This window comes from Saccopteryx bilineata, chromosome 11 (genome assembly GCF_036850765.1).
Source record: "Saccopteryx bilineata isolate mSacBil1 chromosome 11, mSacBil1_pri_phased_curated, whole genome shotgun sequence".
In the NCBI taxonomy this organism is placed as follows: Eukaryota; Metazoa; Chordata; class Mammalia; order Chiroptera; family Emballonuridae; genus Saccopteryx; species Saccopteryx bilineata.
In genome coordinates, this window is record NC_089500.1 from 45,418,228 (window position 1) to 45,437,367 (window position 19,140).

Genomic DNA, 19,140 nt, shown 5'->3' on the forward strand with positions numbered 1-19,140 from the left:
GCCTTTTGACCCAGCTATACCACTGTTAGGAATATACCCCAAGAACACCATAGCACTGTTTGAAAAGAAGAAATGCACCCCCATGTTTATGGCAGCATTGTTCACAATAGCAAAGATTTGGAAACAGCCCAAGTGTCCATCAGAGGATGAGTGGATTAAAAAGCTTTGGTATATATATACTATGGAATACTACTCAGCCATAAGAAATGATGACATAGGATCTTTTATAACAACATGGATGGGCCTTGATAACATTATACTGAGTGAAAAAAGTAAATCAGAAAAAACTAAGAACTATATGTTTCCACACATAGGTGGGACATAAAGATGAGACTCAGAGACATGAACAACAGTGTTGGGGTTACAGGGTGGGGGGAGGAGAGGGAGGGGGTTGGGGGAGGGGAGGGGCACAAAGATCATGGCTTTTCAGCATTGGCCATATTCCCCCCTTAATCTATAGACAGACAGCAAATATTTACGTATGGTGTTCCCACTATAAAGACTGCTGTCTTAGGGACAAATGCTGACAAACTATTTCAGCAGTTCCTCCTTCTTCAAAGACTTATATGTAAACATAGAGCTCCATGTTTCATAGGACATACTCAAGCTCACTCCATGCTTCCTGGTGCTTTAGCACAAGGGAATGCCCCCCCCCCCTTTTTTTTTTTTTTTTTTTTTTTTTGGTATGTTTTCTTTTATTTATTTATTTATTTTTGTATATTTCTGAGGATGGGGATGGGGAGGCAAGCAGACAGACTCCTGCATGCGCCTGACTGGGATCCACCTGGCATGCCTACCGGGGGGAATGCTCTGCCCATCTGGGATGTTGCTCTGTTACAACCGGAGTCATTCTAGCAACTGGGGCGGAGGCCATGGGGCCATCCTTAGTGCCCAGGGTGGATTTGCTCCGGTGGAGCCTTGGCTGTGGGCGGGAGGAGAGGGACCGGGAGGGGGGAGAGGGGGAGGGGTGGAGAGGTAGATGGGCGCTTCTCCTGTGTGCTCTGGCTGGGAATCGAACCCGGGAATCCTGCACACCAGGCCAATGACTCCGATGGGTCTACCATATCATGCTTTTTACTTAAAAAAAAAAAAAATTTACATTTCTTTTGAAAGCTGATGAACAGGAGACACCAAATCTACCTTCTTTATTAGATCTAGCTAATAACACTGTTCTGTCTTTTTTCCAAATAGCTCCAGATATATGGAAAAGATTTATATAGGCGGATGGGGATCCTCAAACCCCTCAGCGAGATCTTCTGAGAATGGCTTTTAAGATACCTAGAGGCAGAAAAAACCCAATAGAGATCAGGGGGAACTATCAGCTTTTAGGATACACCCTTAAAGGCTCCAGCACCACAAAGGGGTCTCATAGGATGCCATCTGGGTCCTGCTTCAATAGTGGAAAGGAAGGTCATTGAGCTAAAGCCTGCCAGGCTTACACACCTCTACTGTGAGGAAACAGGGACACTGGAAGGTGGGCTTCCCCCTCGCTCCTCTAAGGGAGGGTTCAGTCTCTTCCAGGCCTGCTCCAGCCACCTATGACCTAACCTTGCCCAGAATGCTGGGGTTTGCCACTGAAGGCTGAAGGTGCCCAGGGCCGTCGACCCCATCTACGACACTGTGGACGAGCCTAGGGTATTTCTTCCAAGAAGCAGGTAAACTGATCTCATTTGCACAAGGGCCACTTAACTATGTTTTGCCTGAATAGTCAGGTTCTTTATTCTTCCCTCAAAGATCTCTGTTGTGGGTGTTGATAGTCCTATTTTCTGCTGCTTTGCTTAATATATAGTGTTTCCTTTATTCCTCCTACCTCAATGCCCCACTCATATTTCAGGCTGGGACCTACTCTTAATTTAGAGCTCTCTTTCCTCCTTTTGCCAACTTGTATTATGAATTTACCTTTGCCACCCAGCTTAGTGTATCCCAAGGTTCTCTTTACCAGGCCACAGTCACAGAGCTCCAGGGAAAAGCAACCTGGTCTCAACTCTCCAGGCAGAGGAGAACAGAAGCTCCATATCCACGCATGCTGCAAATGGCTTTTTCCAGTCTACCTGAATCATTACCAGCTAGAAGCAGCGGTCATTGGGACTTGGACATGAGCTGCAAAGTATAGAATGGTGACAACAATTCCAGTGCCATACGGACTTTTCCTGTGGGGAACGTTCCTGGACTCCTGCTCCCTGTGACAGCTCCTAACAGACTGAACTGTGGTTGGGTTGCATTTTTCAGGGATTTGGCATGGTGAGGGGGCCAACTTGGACTTGGGGAACATGTTAAGGGCACTACTCATTTATGGATTCTTGCTGTATTGGCCAAGAGTTTGCTTAAAGGCTTTTAATCACTGTAAAAAAAATAGAGGACTAGATGAAGAAGATGGGGCACATATACACCATGGTATATTATTCAGCTAGGAGAAATGATGACATTGGATCACTTATAGCGGAATGGTGGAGTCTTGGTAGCATTGTGCGGAGTGAAATAAGCGAATCAGAAAAAAACAGGAACTGCAGGATTCCATACATTAGTGGGACATAAAAGCGAGACTGAGAGGCATGAACAGGAGTGTGGTGGCTATGGGGGTTGGGGGGAGAGAAGGAGGGAGAGGGGGAGGGGAGGGGGAGGGGTACAGAGAGAACTGGATGGAGGGTGGCAGAGGACGATCTCTCTTTGGGTGATGGGTATGCAACATAACTAAATGACAAGATAACCTGGAAATGTTTTCTTTGAATGTATGTACCCTGATTTATTGATGTCACCCCATTAAAATAAAAATTTATTTATATATTAAAAAAAAAAAAAAAAAAAAAAAAAAAAACAGCTCTAGAAAGACAGACAATAAAAAATAATTACAGCCCTGGCCGGTTGGCTCAGCGGTAGAGCGTCGGCCTGGCGTGCGGGGGACCCGGGTTCGATTCCCGGCCAGGGCACACAGGAGAAGCGCCCATTTGCTTCTCCACCCCCACCCCCCTCCTTCCTCTCTGTCTCTCTCTTCCCCTCCCGCAGCCAAGGCTCCATTGGAGCAAAGATGGCCCGGGCGCTGGGGATGGCTCCTTGGCCTCTGCCCCAGGCGCTAGAGTGGCTCTGGTCGTGGCAGAGCGACGCCCCGGAGGGGCAGAGCATCGCCCCCTGGTGGGCAGAGCGTCGCCCCTGGTGGGCGTGCCGGGTGGATCCCGGTCGGGTGCATGCGGGAATCTGTCTGACTGTCTCTCCCCGTTTCCAGCTTCAGAAAAATACAAAAAAAAAAAAAAAAAAAAAAAATAATTACAACAAAGTATGAGTAAATCATGGCAGTTAGTATCATGACAGAAGAAATACAGGATACTATAAAGTATAAAGAACTTTACCTACTCTGGGAAGTCTAAAGGCTCCTGGAGATTAAGTTTAAATTCAAATCTATGAGTAAGAAAGTTAGGAAGACAAAAGAGAACATCTGGTCCAGTATCTGAAAAATAACTGCAGAAACACAAATCGTCTGATTATGAGTACCAATTTTCCCTTTTAATGACAGCTGAAATACGAGTTTCCTATGACTGCCAAAAATGCTTTTAAAAATATTAAAATCTACTGGACAACTCTGGTTTAACTGCTTTGTTTAGATTTTATTGATTTTTATTTATTTTTTTAGAGAGAGGAGAGAGAAAAGGAGAGCTGGCAGACAGGAAGCATCAATTCATAGTAGTTGCTTCTGTATGTGTCTTGACTGGGCAAGCCCACGGTCTTGAATAGGGGAACTCAGCATTCCAGGTGGACGCGTTACCCACTGCACCACCACAGGTCAGGCTGCTTTGTTCAGATTTCTAAAAAACACATTAAATCTACTTATCCAGCACAGTGATTGTTTCTTAGATATAGTGAAATACACAGCTCACAAAAATTAGGGGATATTTCAAAATGAATATGAAGCGATAAAAAAGAAGTATTTGATTTTTTTTTATCAACAAGAACATCAGAAAAGCAAACAATAAGGCAAAGATAGTTGTCCAATTATGCAAATGAGATGCACAAAATAAAACCAACTTCTATTTCATTGGTGAAAATGCATTATACAAAAGGCTGAAAGTACTGGAGTATCTGCATGTTCCCTGATCTTGAAAGTGCACATCCTGCAATTTCTCAGCCCTTGAAATGCCCCAAATGTGAAGGCTAGAGAGCCATAGGATGTCTTGAAGCTAATCAACTCAGAAAACAGTGGCAACAGCACTTGGAACATCCCAAAGCGTGATTAGCAGACTGTGGAATCGCTTTCAAGAGACTGGCTCAGTACGAAGAAGATAAGGGCAGGGTCGCCCATCTGGCCCAACCGCAAGAGATGACTGCTACTTGACCTTATTGGCAAGAAGGAACAGGTAGTGCAACAGAGCTGCGGGGACAGTTTCCTGCTGCTGCTAGACAACGGATGCACCCAGACCATACGAAATCGGCTCCATCATGCTGGACAGCATGCTCGGTGACCAACGGTACACATTCTGTTATCTGCTGAATACCACAGAACCCATAGAAGGTGGGCTGATGAGCACCGTCACTGGACCTGTGATGAGGGTTCCAATGGTACTCTTCTCTGATGAGTCATGGTTCAGTCTGCAGCCTTACAATCATCTTGTCCTGATCTGGCGTGAACGAGGAACACGGAAAATTCCAAGTTTCATGCAAGAAGGGACTCCTTCGGTGGTGGTGGAATCATGATGTGGGCTGGCATCAGCATTTGTGGTCATACCGACCTCCATGTCATCAGAAACAGATCGCTGACTGCTGTCAGATATCAAGATGAGGTCCTGCATCCTATAGTGGTACCCTAGGCAGGATCAGTTAGAAATAATTTTCTTTTCATGGACAATAATGCAAGGCCCCACTGTGCACATCTTGTCAACAACACGCTTCAAGAGGCAGGAACTGAACGCATGGACTGGTCTTCACACTCTCCAGACCTGAATCCCATCGAACATGCTCAGGATGCACTGGGAAGACGTCTGGCAAACTGTCCAGTGCCCCCCACAACACTTCTTGAGCTGGAAGTTGTCCTGGAGCAAGAGTGGCAGAGAATCCCATAAGAACTGTTGGACAGTCTGATCCTGTCCAAGCCCCATCGCTGTCAGTGTGGTTTTGCAGTCCTGGATGACCATACACCCTACTGAACAGTCAATGTGTGACACTCTTGTCCAGTTTGACATGCTTCTGTTCACCCCCACCAATATGTCACTTGCTACTCAACCATGATAACTGAGTTTGCATTCATTTGCATAATCAAACAACTTTCTTTGACTTAACATTTGCTTTTCTGATGTTCTTGTTTAATGGAAAAAAAAATCAAATGCTTCTTTTTATTACCGCTTCATATTCATTTGAAATATCCCCTAATTTTTCCTTAAAGAAAAGTTTGTGCCTGACCTGTGGTGGCGCAGTGGATAAAGCGTTGACCTGGAAATGCTGAGGTCGCCGGTTCGAAACCCTGGGCTTGCCTGGTCAAGGCACATATGGGAGTTGATGCTTCCAGCTCCTCCGCCCTTCTCTCTCTCCTCTCTCTTCCTCTCTGTCTGTCTCTCTCTCTCTCCTCTCTAAAAATGAATAAATAAAATAAAAATAAAATTAAAAAAAAAAAAAAAGATATTTAAAAAAGAAAAGTTTGTAGCCTGACCAGGCGGTGGCTCAGTGGATAGAGTGTCAGACTGTGATGCGGAAGGACCCAGGTTCGAGACCCTGAGGTCTCCAGCTTGAGCTTGGGCTCATCTGGTTTGAGCAAAAGCTCACCAGCTTGGACCCACGGTGACTGGCTCAAGCAAGGGGTTGCTCGGTCTCTGAAGGCCCACAGTCAAGGCTCATATGAGAAAGCAATCAATGAACTTAACTAAGGTGTCGCCACGAAAAACTGATGATTGATGCTTTTCATCTCTCTCTGTTCCTGTCTGTCCTTATCTATCCCTCTCTCTGACTCTCTCTCTGTCTCTGTTAAAAAAAAAAAAGGGAGAAAAAAGAAAGTTTGTATAAATGTAATAGTAGTAGTAAAATAAAAATGAGCCATATAAAATTAGAACTTTTTATAATCTAATTTAGCTTTCTTGGTTAATTCCTTTCATCTAAATATCGCACAATGTTGTTACAACATTAGCATCATAAATATCACTTCATCTTATGAAGAGTAGATGGCAAGTTTCAAAATTACTATTTAGAAATTTTAACAAAATATGTTTTTTTAAAAGTCTCAGCAAAACATTAATTTTTATACATTTATAAAGCTTTCTCTAGGCACCATTCTTATATATGACATAAAGTTAAAATGAAATTTTATATAAGGCAGAGTTTTTACCAAATGTTACCTATGTAGACATTTAAAAGTAGTATTCAGTTAATAGCAATTAAAAAATAACAACAACAAAAAAAACCTCCGTAGAAAACAGACTAACAGGCAACAGTGAAGACTATTCAGAGTAGCAACTTGGTGACTTTAGGTCCAGCACAAATACTTTGAGATGATCAAAGTCTTTATAAATTTAAGAAACTTATAAAATTAAGACAACAAACCAACAAAGCATCATAAAAAATAGAAACTGGGGGTGTGTGGAGGGTCAGATTTAACTTAATTATACACTAACTGTGTGATCTTGGGGTTTCTTAACTCTTTCCCAGCTCAGTTTCCTCACAGGTAAAATGGATTTACCACCCATCTTATAGCATTAATGTGAAGATTAAAGTGCTGGATAGCTGGGTCCAAAAGTGAGCCCTCAACACCTATCAATTCTTCCATTAAAAAATGGTCAGCCTGACCAGGCGGTGGCGCAGTGGACAATGTTGGACTGGGATGTGGAGGACCCAGGTTCGAAATCCCAAGGTCACCAGCTTGAGCACAGGCTCATCTGGTTTGAGCAAGGCTCACAGCTTGAGCCCAAGGTCACTGGCTCGAGCAAGGGGTCACTCGGTCTGCTGTAGCCCCCCGGTCAAGGCACATATGAGAAAGTAATCAATGAACAACTAAAATGTCACAAGGAAAAACTGATGATTGATGCTTCTCATCTTTCTCCCTTCCTGTCTGTCTGTCCCTATGTGTCCCTCTCTCTGACTTGGTCTCTGTCACACACACACACACACAAAAAAAAGTCAGCCCTGGCTGGGTAGCTCAGTTGGTTAGAATGCAGTCCTGATATGCCAAGGTTGTGGGTTCGATCCCCTGTCAGGACACACACAAGAATCAACCAATGAATGCATAAGTATGTGGAACAACAAATTGGTGTTTTCTTTCTTTCCCTCACTTTCCCTAAAATCATATAAACAAACAAATAAAAGTCAGATATAGATCATCCTTGGTTTAATTACATGAGGCTTACTGAATTGAGGGATAAATCTTCGAGTATGCCCAGTAGAAAATTTCTGAGTTACATTTGAAATAAGGAGAGAAAAAGTATATGTATAAGGAGATGAGGCCCTGGCTGGGTAGCTCAGTTGGTTCGAGTGTCCTCCCAATATGCCACTGTTGATCCCGGTCAGGGCACATACAAGAATCAACTACTGAATGCATAAATAAGTGGAGCAAAAAATCAATGTTTCTCTCTCTCTGAAATCAATTAATATAAAAAAACATGAAATAAGCTACACTCCTTGCCCCACTCCTACTCCCACCACCAAATTAATACCACCGGCCCTGGCCGGTTGGCTCAGCAGTAGAGCGTCGGCCTGGCATGCGGGGGACCCGGGTTCAATTCCTGGCCAGGGCACATAGGAGAAGTGCCCATTTGCTTCTCCACCCCCCCCCCTCCTTCCTCTCTGTCTCTCCCTTCCCCTCCCGTAGCCAGGGCTCCATTGGAGCAAAGATGCCCCAGGCGCTAGAGTGGCTCTGGTCGCAGCAGAGCGATGCCCCGGAGGGGCAGAGGATCGCCTCCTGGTGGGCAGAGCGGCGCCCCTGGTGGGCGTGCTGGGTGGATCCCGGTCGGGCGCATGTGGGAGTCTGTCTGTCTCTCCCCGTTTCCAGCTTTAAAAAAAACCACACACACACAAAAACAAATTAATACCACCTATGAAGGACCTAGAGGTGAAAGGAATAAAAGGCTAGAGAACATTTAAGGTAAGAAACAGCAGAGAAGCATCACAGCCACATGAAATCAATGACCGCATATCAAAAATAGGAAAGAATCTAGTTTCAAGAAATTGCAGAAAAGATATACATATATATCTTTTATATATATACATACACACATATACACACACACACACATATATATATACATACATATGTGTGTGTATATATATTTTTTCCCCTCCCCAGGCACACCATACTCCCTACATCTTGACATGTTCACCAATCCAGAAACTCAACAAAAAGATAATTTTCACAATATATTAACTGGATAAAAGACAGTAATTTAGAGGATACTTTAATGGGAAGAGTCAGGGCATTTATCCACTAACATTTTTTTCTCAGAATGGGTCTGGAAGAGAAAATTTCTCTTAAGAGAGGAAACTCAAAATACAAAATTAACAAAACTGGAATCCCAAACTAGAAATCATAAAGTGAAGAAATAAACAGAAGACACTGGAAAGCAGTGTCTGCAAGGGCTAAGATGAAGAACACTGCATCTTCAGGATGAAATTGAGAGTTAATTCTTATTAAGCCTATTCAAACAAAACATAATGAAAACTTTATCCTGTGATGTTTTTTCAGTGTATTAACCATTTACTAATGACCAACTAAATAGGAAGTGTGCTAGGAAAAGAAATTTTAAAAAAAATGAAAGCAGCAGGAAGGGTGCTGGAAATAAATACCATCACTTGCTGGAAGTGGCAGCCACAAAAATGCATCTCCTGTGGGAAGTACAATCCCTGGCTCCAGCTGGTGTGCTCTGACATTCTTCACCTGTTTATACAGGTGAACACACCAGACATTCCAGGGACAGGCGCCAGCCAATGAATGAGTGGCGCAGGTATATTACGGCTGCAGGACTCCTTGCTGAAGCTTTCTTAAAACTGCAACTCAGTCTAAGACCCTCCTTTTCTCTCAATTCTTCAAAAGGATTAGATGCATGGAAATGTCATGGCTCTTCCAGGTCCCTCTTTATTTGCCCTACAGTTGCATCTTCCAGGATCTCTTGAATGTTTGCTTCTCAGATTAGTTAGAGCCAAACTTAAAATTTTCTTTATGTAGGAATCACAGAACAGAGAGTTCCTAATCTCTTGCCATTACTACCATCAGTACAGTGAAGGAAAAAGCCCATTGCTTGTGGAAAGTGGTAGAGTGGTAGAGATGAAAGAAAAAAGTGGTGAAATAAGAGGAGGTGCTTCAATCACTAGAGAATTAAAGGCTGAGATATATATGCTTTCTGCCCTTCCTCCTAAATCCTCTACTACATACATAGAGAAAATAGAAGAAATGCCTCACCACACTAACGGAAGAATAACTGATGATTTCCTTTATAATCCTGGACTGAGGTGGGGGACAGGTAAGAAGGATAATTGGCCTTCTAGCTTCCTGATACCTCAGCTGGAGAGAACCCTGATCTGGCTGTGGTAAGTATAAGACCACAGTGCTAAAGGCTGGAATCATATTCCCCACATGAGGGCTATTATGAGGCTTTAAAATTTCTATTATATACTTTTAATTGCATTATCTTATTTAATCTTCAAAACAACCCCTGTGAAGAAGGTATTATTAGTGTCATGTCATGTGTTCCTGGTTTTTTTCATACTCTGATAATTTGTCTTTCTCGATATTTTTTGCTGACTGGGTTCCTTCTTCTTTACTAGGCCTTAATTAGTATGCCCAATGATTCAGCCTTAAGACCTCTCTATTCCCTTCTTAGTCTTTAAGATATCCTTGGTGGTGGTGGTGGTGGTGGGGGGGGGACAGAGTGGAGGGAGAAAAAAAGTTTTAAAGAAAAAATAAAATAAAAAGAAGAAAAATATATAAACAATAATTAAAAAAAAAAAACATAACAAATAGAAAGGGGGGGAGGTGGAGGAGGGTATGGGGGATAAATGGTGATAGACGAGGACTTGACCGGGGATGGTTGGTGAACACACAACATGGTGTAGAGATGTGTTGCAGAGTTGGGCACCTGAAACTTTTATGTTAACCAGTGTCACCCAATTCAATTAAAAAAAGAAATGTCCTTAGGAGATCTTATCTAGTTTCAAGGTTTTAAATACTATTTATATGTAGTTGTTAATGATTTCAAAATTTGTTTCTCTAGCTTTAATCCCTCCAGTTGGTTCAGACTCATATATATATATACAACTATCTATGTAATGTCTAAATTTGGATACAGGAGATGTGATAAGTACTAACATCCCCTTGGAATTCCCCTGCTTAAAGCTTCTAATGGCTTCCCATCACAATTACAATCCAAGTTTACTATGTCTGCAAATAATCTAGTTATTTCCCACCTTCACCATCTTTTCTCCTATCATGCATCCTCTTATGCATTAAGTTAGAATCACAGTGGACTTTCTATACCTCAAATATTTCAAAACTTATTTGTACCTTAGGCTTTTGCATTTGTCTATTCTCTTTGAATCTCCCATTCTTCAAACGACTGGCTCTTTTTTATATAATTCTAGTCTCAGTTCAAATGGTTCCTCCTCAGAAAGGGCTGACATCTATCAGTATCCCTTCATTTCCTGATGCCTGTGGTCACTCAATTTCATAATTCAACTTTACTTCATAGCACTTAAAATCTGAAATCTTTGTGTGGCTCAATTCCAATCCATGAAAATTAAATATCAGATCCATGACATACTAGGCATAGTATTATCTCTACTGAGTAAATAACAGTAATTAAGGATACAATGTGAAGCTAAAATTCAAATTCACATATGTATATGATTCCAAAGCACATGGAGCTTTATTCTACTATAGACTATTCCAGTAAATGTGCATCCACTGAGATAGTAGTTATAGAAGAAGAGTACTCATCTTCAGTTTGCATACATGCAGAATATTAGATTATTTACCACTAAAGGCAGAGTAACAAATTCAAATCACTAGACCTTCTGTAATATAAACAAAAATATGTAGTAATAAAGGAAAAATATTAAGTATAAAGAAACATTGTTTATTATATTATAGATAGTTAAAAATCCTAAATAGCACTTACAGTTCAGAAAAAAGAATGTAGCAAAATCTGGAAGCCTTTTCTAATATTGGGTGTTAACCTCATAGGAGTAAAAAAGAAACAAGTTTGTGAAGGTGAACAAAGTGACAGGCATTATTTTGGGAATATTCAGAAAGGAGAGTCACTAGTCAGCCTGGAAATGAAGAATATGCAGAAAAGAAAAGAGAATGGCAGGATAAAGAAGACAGAACAGGCCCTAGTCAGGTAGCTCAGCTGGTTAGAGAGTTGTCCTGACACACCAAGGTTGCAGGTTCAATACCTGGTCAGGGCATATACAAGAATCAACAAACGAATGAATAAACGGAACACCAAATCCAAGTTATTCTGTGTATCTCATTTCCTTTCTCTCTAAAATCAATAAAATTTCTTTCTAAAATTAACAAAATTAAATCATCAAATATTCCTTAATTAGAACATATCGAACACCAGATAAAGAAACATCATGTAGCCTGACCAGGTGGTGGCGCAGTGAATAGTGTCAGACTGGGACAAAGAGGACCCGGGTTCGAGGCCCCGAGGTCACCAGCTTGAGTGCAGGCTCATCTGGTTTGAGCACAGCTCACCAGCTTGAACCCAAGGTCACTGGCTTGAGCAAGGGATCACTCGGTCTGCTGTAGCCACCTCCCCCCCCCCATCAAGGCACATATGAGAAAGCAATCAATAAACAATTCAGGTGCCGCAATGAAGAATTGATGCTTCTCATCTCTCTCCCTTCCTATCTGTCTGTTCCTATCTGTCCCTCTCTCTGTCTCTGTCACACATACACACAAAAAAGAAAGAAACATTATTTAAAGGGTAAACTTGATGTGATTACTGTAATTCATGAAAAAAAAAGTATGCAAATATCCTTAATTTCACAAAGTATCCAAAGTTGACATAAGATCAGAAGAAAAAAAAAAATCAATTTGGTCCCAGAGCTGGTTACGAATTAAGACCAATGTACTTTCTATTAAGGGGGAAAATCATCTCTTACTCAAGAAGACTCAAGAACCTGACTCACCGATCTTCTAACACTTTAATGGTTTCGTGAAGAACTTTCTGTTGCTCTCTCAGCTGTTGATTTTTGGTGAAGAATTCTTCAAGTCTTTGTGCATCTCTAAAAAAAAATAATAATAAGTTTTTTGGGTTCTTTTAAGGAAAAATATTTCAACAGGATAATTCTGATATAAGAACTCCAAGGTATGGTCTTACCACTTATATATATCATAAATTTGCTATAACAAAACACACAACTTAACAGGTGAGGTCTGAATATCTTGTTAATAAGAGTTCAAATAGAATTTGTTCTGCGGTATTTTTGTACTACAGAGGTATGATGTCTAAGTACCAGGCATTCATTATGCAATGCTGCAGCACAGGTGAAGTAAGTAGATTATGATGCCACCCTGACTCAACATTATCAAAGCTGCCAATAAAATGCACACTGTTTTGTTTTGTTTTTTATTTTGTCTGCATTTGTTAATGTAACTAACAGACATCTCTACTCATTTCATCTCTATTCATTCCCATTATGGGGTATTTATACTTTCTATTTTATTAATTTGTGTGTTACTTAAACTTCTACCTGGTATTAATTTTAAGCCAGGGCTTACAGTGGTGTGGAAGTACACGAACCCTAAATCCTGATGCCTACAACTGAATCTCAGCTCTGCATTGTCTAGCTGCAGCACCAACACTCTCTTGTAACCTATAATCTCTGTTCTTTAAAAAATGTGAATACTTTAGTATCTACTTGCAAAGACTAAGTACTAATGCATATATAGCATGCAGAATAGAGCTAGTACATAGTAAGATGAATTAAGGTGTTTATCATTATGATTTTACAGTCAGGAAAAAACACACAAAGACATCTAAAATTTTATTTTAGTAGATTACCTGGCTTCTTTCCAGGTAATATTTTATCCCTCTGTCATTATATTTTTAAAAATCAGAGGGGAGAGGGTGTAGGGACTGGATGAAAGAAGGTAAAGGGATTAGCCAAAAAACATATATATATGTTTTTATTTATATGTAAAATGCATAGACACTGTCAACGGTGTAGTGATGGCTAGAGGGAAAGGGGGTGGGGCTAGGTGGAGGGGGGAAGAGGAAGGGAAAATGGGGACAGACAGAGACATTGCTAGGGGCAAGGGGCACATAACCTGGTGGGCAAACAGGTTTGTTGAGCTGTGCCCTTGAAATCTGTATGGTTTGGTGAACCAATGTCAGACCAATAAAGTCAAAAACATAAAAATAGTAAAAATGACATTACATAAAGTATGCTTATATTCTAATTCTAAGATAACCCATTAGACACTTAATTGGAATTTTCTGTGTGGTCTCAAAGTTGAAAATATAGGATGATTATTTTGGCTTAAATATCTTCCCCCAACTCCCTCAAGTGTCAAAATATCAAATAAAAATGACAAACTAGTCTGCCCCAAACGAAGCTGTCCAAATGATTGTGTCAAAATGGGCAAAATGTAGAAGTAAAACTGCTTCAAGTCATAGCATCAATATTCAGGTATACTTCTTGAATATTGGTTGAATAAGAGTATTTGAGATCTTGTTCCCCAGCATTGTTGTCAGTTGGTTCAAATAAAATTATACAAAAAAAATACTGGTTAATAGTTGATATTAAATGAAAAACCAATACATCTAACAGTGAAATCCTCCTATGATGTAACAAAGTTAGTTCTGGTAGCATATGTATATATCTAAAATTGGAAATAACAGTAACTGATGGCTGAAACTTGTTAATTTGGTTGTTTCTCATTTAGTAATAATAAAATATTTATAATAGTTCTAAGAAATATATTTACTTTAGAAATAGCATCAGTTTTTCACTGGTCCCATTTTGGGAGTATTCAACAAATACTATAAATATTCAATATTTCTACATGTTTCATTTTGTAAATTAATTTGTGTCAAAGAGAAGCTTTAGCCATGTGTACAGACAACTATCATCAAAACACAGGTCTGATACAACTTAGTAATGAACAAATGTAATATAGTTACTGAATACAGAGGGTCCTCTGGTTACTACAGTCTCGACATATGACGTTTTGAGTTTACAATGCTCACTCCCATAAAAATTTAAAAAAACTTAGATGTTGAATGTTTCGGCCTACACTGTTAGCATAGTACTTATGGGCTACATGGGCGAACTAGTTTGGTTGCACACAATGAAAAAATACACAGTACAGTGTATCTACGTCCTTTTCCTTTTTCTGTGGCTTAGTTGTTTTTAAGTTCTAGATTATGATTTTACAACTGTGTCAGGATAGGTAAGTGACTTAGGCTACGGTGTGTTTCGACTTCCACCAAAATTTCGGTTACATCACTGTCATAGGAACAGAACTGTGTGGTAACCTGAGGATGCCCTGTACTTTTATAACTGCTTCTTCTAGGTGGGAATCACTAAGGACAGTGATATCATGCAAATACAGCTATTGTAACAACATGGAGATAAGACATTTTGGCTGTTACTTACCCCTGGCTGTCTATTATAAAATATACCAGAAAAAGGGAATTATGGTGATATAGGCAAACCCAAGTTCCTGGTCCCACAATGCAGAGACCTAACTTACTATAACATAAAGCATCCCTTTAATTCTCTGATTACTTGGGGAATTTAGTTACCTGTGCTTCCTAAATGTACAACCCCAAGCTACCTAAGGGTTATAGATTAATTACAATATATATTAAAAGGTTGCTAAGAGGATCAGATGACTGTAAACTACACAGTGAAGGAAGGTACTGTTATGAACTACTGAATAAGCAGCCATGTTTTCCTTCTTTAAAATTCAGACATGTTATAGGTGATTTTTTTAGAAAGTAATACTCAATAGTTTACAAATTTAAGGGATTTTTTCTTTTTGGTTTTTAGCAAGACAGAGAAACAGAGAGGACAGGGACAGATAGGAAGGGAGAGAGATGAGAATCATTAATTCTTTGTTGCAGCACCTTAATTTTTCATTGATTGCTTTCTCATATGTACCTTGACTGGAGGGGGGGGGGCTTCAGCCATGCCAGTGACCCCTTGATCAAGCCAGCGACCTTGAGCTTCAAGCCAGCGACCATGGGGTCGTCTATGATCCCACACTCTAGCCAGTGATCTTGTGCTCAAGCTGGATGAGCCTGCACCCAAGCTGGGGTTTTGAACCTGGGTCCTCAGTGTCCCAAGTTGACTCTCTATCTACTGTGCCACAGCCTGGTCAGACTAAGGTTTTTTATGTGGTTATTTGGTTAGAGGTGTGGAGAAATAGTATTTTGTGTTAAAATTCTGTTATAAAAAGTGCATTTGTCATAAGCAAATCTAATTATGTCTAATCATTCAATCTATAGGGAAATGATTCTGCTTCTAGCTAAGAGAAAAATACTACTTTATAGGTATAAATCTATCATTAAAAAGAATAATATTTTAGCCTGACCTGTGGTGGCGCAGTCGATAAAGTGTCGACCTGGAAATGCTGAGGTCGCCGGTTCAAAACCCTGGGCTTGCCTGGTCAAGGCACATATGGGAGTTGATGCTTCCAGCTCCTCCCCCCTTCTCTCTCTCTCTCTCTCTCTCTCTCTCTTCCTCTCTCTCTGTCTCTCCCTCTCCTCTCTAAAATGAATTAAAAAAAAAGAATATTTTAGAAAATAAAGTTAATAGGCCTATATAAAGAATTCATTTTAATAAAACTAAATTCCTTCAAAAATTTAGTAAACATAGCTTAAAATATATAATCAAACAGCAAACACAGCTATTTCTGGGTTTAATATTGCTTCTTAAAAGGACCAACTATGTATTCTTATTGATCAATGTGACCCTGTTAAATTCAATTTTCTAAATAAAATTTAAAAAAAAGTGACCAACATTTTTACTATAAAAGATGTCATTCTAATTAATCTAATTAATGGTTGTTAATCCAGCATTTACAAGATCATTAACTTCAACAATGAACCAAGGTACAATATGAAGAGTTCATTCTACTGAGGAGCCCTGAGGAGCCACTGCGCCACTTCACCCGCAGGTGTTGTAAGGTACCAAAAACTACAGAATTAATATTAATATTTTAAGAGGCTTGAAGAACATTTTATTAATTTGGGTTAAGGTGTGTAGAGAAATTGTGAGAATAGTCTCTGTACTGTGTCACAGTCATGACCAGAATGGCCCTTGGCATTGTATTATAAATGCAAAGGGGAGGAAAACATGGATTCCCTGACATTCCACCACACCTGTGGGAAAGGGGTGAATGGCTAGCCAGGTGCAGGAAGAGAAAAGCCAAATAAACTTTTTCTTATAGCAATGAGCCATTCACGGGCATTTGTCTCCACGGAAACTACCTCTCCTATGTAAAGGCATGTGGTTAATACGTGTGACTCTGGACAGAGAGATAGCGGATGAACACTAGAAAATATAGGAATGCCTTTTAATATGTAAAGAGACATCTTTCTATCATTGTGTTGATTTGTAAATTTTGTTTTCTCCAAAATGATGTATGGCTTGCAAATTGAACATGGTCCTATCATGTTAAAGGACATATGACTATAACCAATAGTGGTAAGGGGCTCCTAATTGCAATTTTTGCTTCTGTACTTCCCACTTACAAAACTATAAAAACTAGGTAGAACAAAGGGCCAGCACGCTCTCCCTCAGATTTCTGTCGGAGTTGCTGCCACTTGATCAAGCTAGACAATAAAGCTTTGGTGTGTAATCGACGGACCTTGTTCGTGTCTTCAATGTTTCAGGTCCCTGTGGATTGGGCTTAACTACTAATCAACTTTGAAACATTACACTTTGGGTATCAAGAAAGGTCAGAAAAAACAGAGACCAAGGGATATTTACCAGAAAGGAGGGGGATAAGAGGTGGGTTACAAGAGGAAGAAGAATATTGTGATAAATTTACATGATAACAGATGACTACTAGAATTAGTGAGGTAATCACATTGTAAGGCATAAAAATGTCAAATCACTATATGTACTGTACACTTGAAACCACTAATATAACCAATATATGATTATATACCAATTATACTTAAATAAAAAATAAAAATCTACAAATCAAAGAATAAAAAAAGAAAAATGTCAGAGAGAACAAGAATTCTTATACACATAAAATAGGATATTTTAAAATCCTGAAATAACCCCAATGAACAGTAATTAGCTATTTAGTTTGGTATGTGTTAAATTACCATACCAAGTCATTGCTGGTATTCATTTTCTGATTAACAACTCTTATAGCAATGATCCCTAGTTGGACTATAAACAAAAATGAAGATGAAAACAACAGAATAGACCCTGGCTGGCTGACTCAGTCGTAGAGCGTCAGCCTGGCGTGTGGAAGTACCAGGTTTGATTCCCGATCAGGGCGCACAGGAGAAGCAACCATCTCCTTCTCCACCGTTACCCCTACCCCTCCCCCCTCTCTACCCCTCTAGCAACCATGGCTCAAATAATTCGAGCAAAATGGGCCCAGGGTGCTGAGGATGGCTCCATGGCCTCACCTCAGGCGCTAAAATAGCTCAGTTGCCAAGCAACAGAGCAGCAGCCCAGAGAGGCAGAGCATTGCCTGGTAGGGGGCTTGCCAGGTGGATCCCATTCAGGGCACATGTGGGAGTCTGCCTCTGTCTTCCCACCTCTCACTTAATATAAAAAATAATAATAATAATATAAAGAAAACACCAGAGTAAGTGTATTTCATAATTTTTAATGTCAAATCACTAAAAATATTTTATCATTGAAGATAATTGTATTTATTTTTAAGGGAAACAAAGATATTTTCCCTTTTGATTCCAAGTGAATAGAAAAGGAAATTTTACTTATTAATCAAGAAAATAATGTATTTTTCTCATGCAACTGGTGCAGTTTCATTATAGTATTTATTTTTGAAATAATTTTTATAATGAGAATTTAAAAAGCGAAAGATTTATGCGATCTGAAGAGAAACCAGAGTATATATAATGAGAATTTATACATCATTTTCTGTAACTATTCAGATAAATCTAACATACATATATACATAGTTAACATCAATATTAATTAAAGTGCATTAAAAGGTCGAAAAGGTTTTGAAATCCTTATTGCCCACAGAAACAAAAAATCTGTGCAAAAGGAAGGAGCTGCTCTGGCTGCTATTCTGAGCAACACGAATAGGACTAGTCTAACTCTAGTTACAGTTTTGGTGGCCTATCCAACAGTCATTTCCTTCTTAATTGTTTTTTTTAAAAAAATAGTGGTTTTCTTCAATATCCAGCAGCTACTTAGAGAAAACTTGATCTCTCCAAATTCAAGGTACAGATCTTAAAAAAATTTTTTTGTAAATGTTTCATCTTAAAATAATTTCAGTTTTATTTACAAATAAGTTATAAACACAGAACAAAGAGTGCCTCTGTATCTATTATCCAACTTCTCAAAATGTTAATATCTTGCATGATTATAATTATCAAGAAATTAACTTGATGCAATACTATTAACTAATCGTAGGCCTTACTCGAATTTGCCAAATGTCCCTCTAATAAATATATCTGGTCCAGGATCCAATTCAGGATCCTACACTGTATTTAATGTCATGTCTCCTCCAATCTGGGACAGTCTCTCCATCTTTCTTTGTCTTTCACTGTCTTGACACGTATGGAAAATACTGGCCAGTTATTTTGTTGCCTGTCCTTCAACTTGTGGTCGTCTCATGATTCCCACGATAAAATCTGGGCTGTGTATTTTGGTAAAAATACAACAGAAGTAATGTGCTCTTCTTGGTGCATTATATCAGGAGATACATGAGATTGACATATCTGATTACTAGTGATGTTAACTTTGATCATTTGATTGAGATGAAGTCTGCCTGGTTCCTCCAATGTAATACTAATTTTCTGTTGGCAATTTTTAAGTATCTTATGGGAGATAAACTTTTGAGTAATTTGCAAAATATACAATTATTGTTTTTCATCATACTTTCACTAGTTTTAACTTCAATGATGATTTGTGCCTTCAACAATTATACAGCTGTCACTTTTGTCAAATGATTTTCTATTTCTAACATTCTTTCTACATTTAGTAATTGGACTTAAAAAAAGAACTATC

General features: G+C 39.5%; 1 protein-coding gene across 5 annotated transcripts in view; it reads right to left on the reverse strand.

The window, feature by feature from the left end:
* The window catches only part of RBBP8 (RB binding protein 8, endonuclease), a 118,643-nt gene that overhangs the window by 60,180 nt on the left and 39,323 nt on the right, over positions 1 to 19,140 (reverse strand). For all 5 annotated transcript variants that reach the window (XM_066246872.1, XM_066246874.1, XM_066246875.1 and 2 more), the window contains one exon: positions 12,094 to 12,189. In XM_066246872.1, coding sequence (XP_066102969.1) covers positions 12,094 to 12,189 — 96 coding nt within the window. The remainder of the gene's footprint in view (positions 1 to 12,093; positions 12,190 to 19,140) is intronic.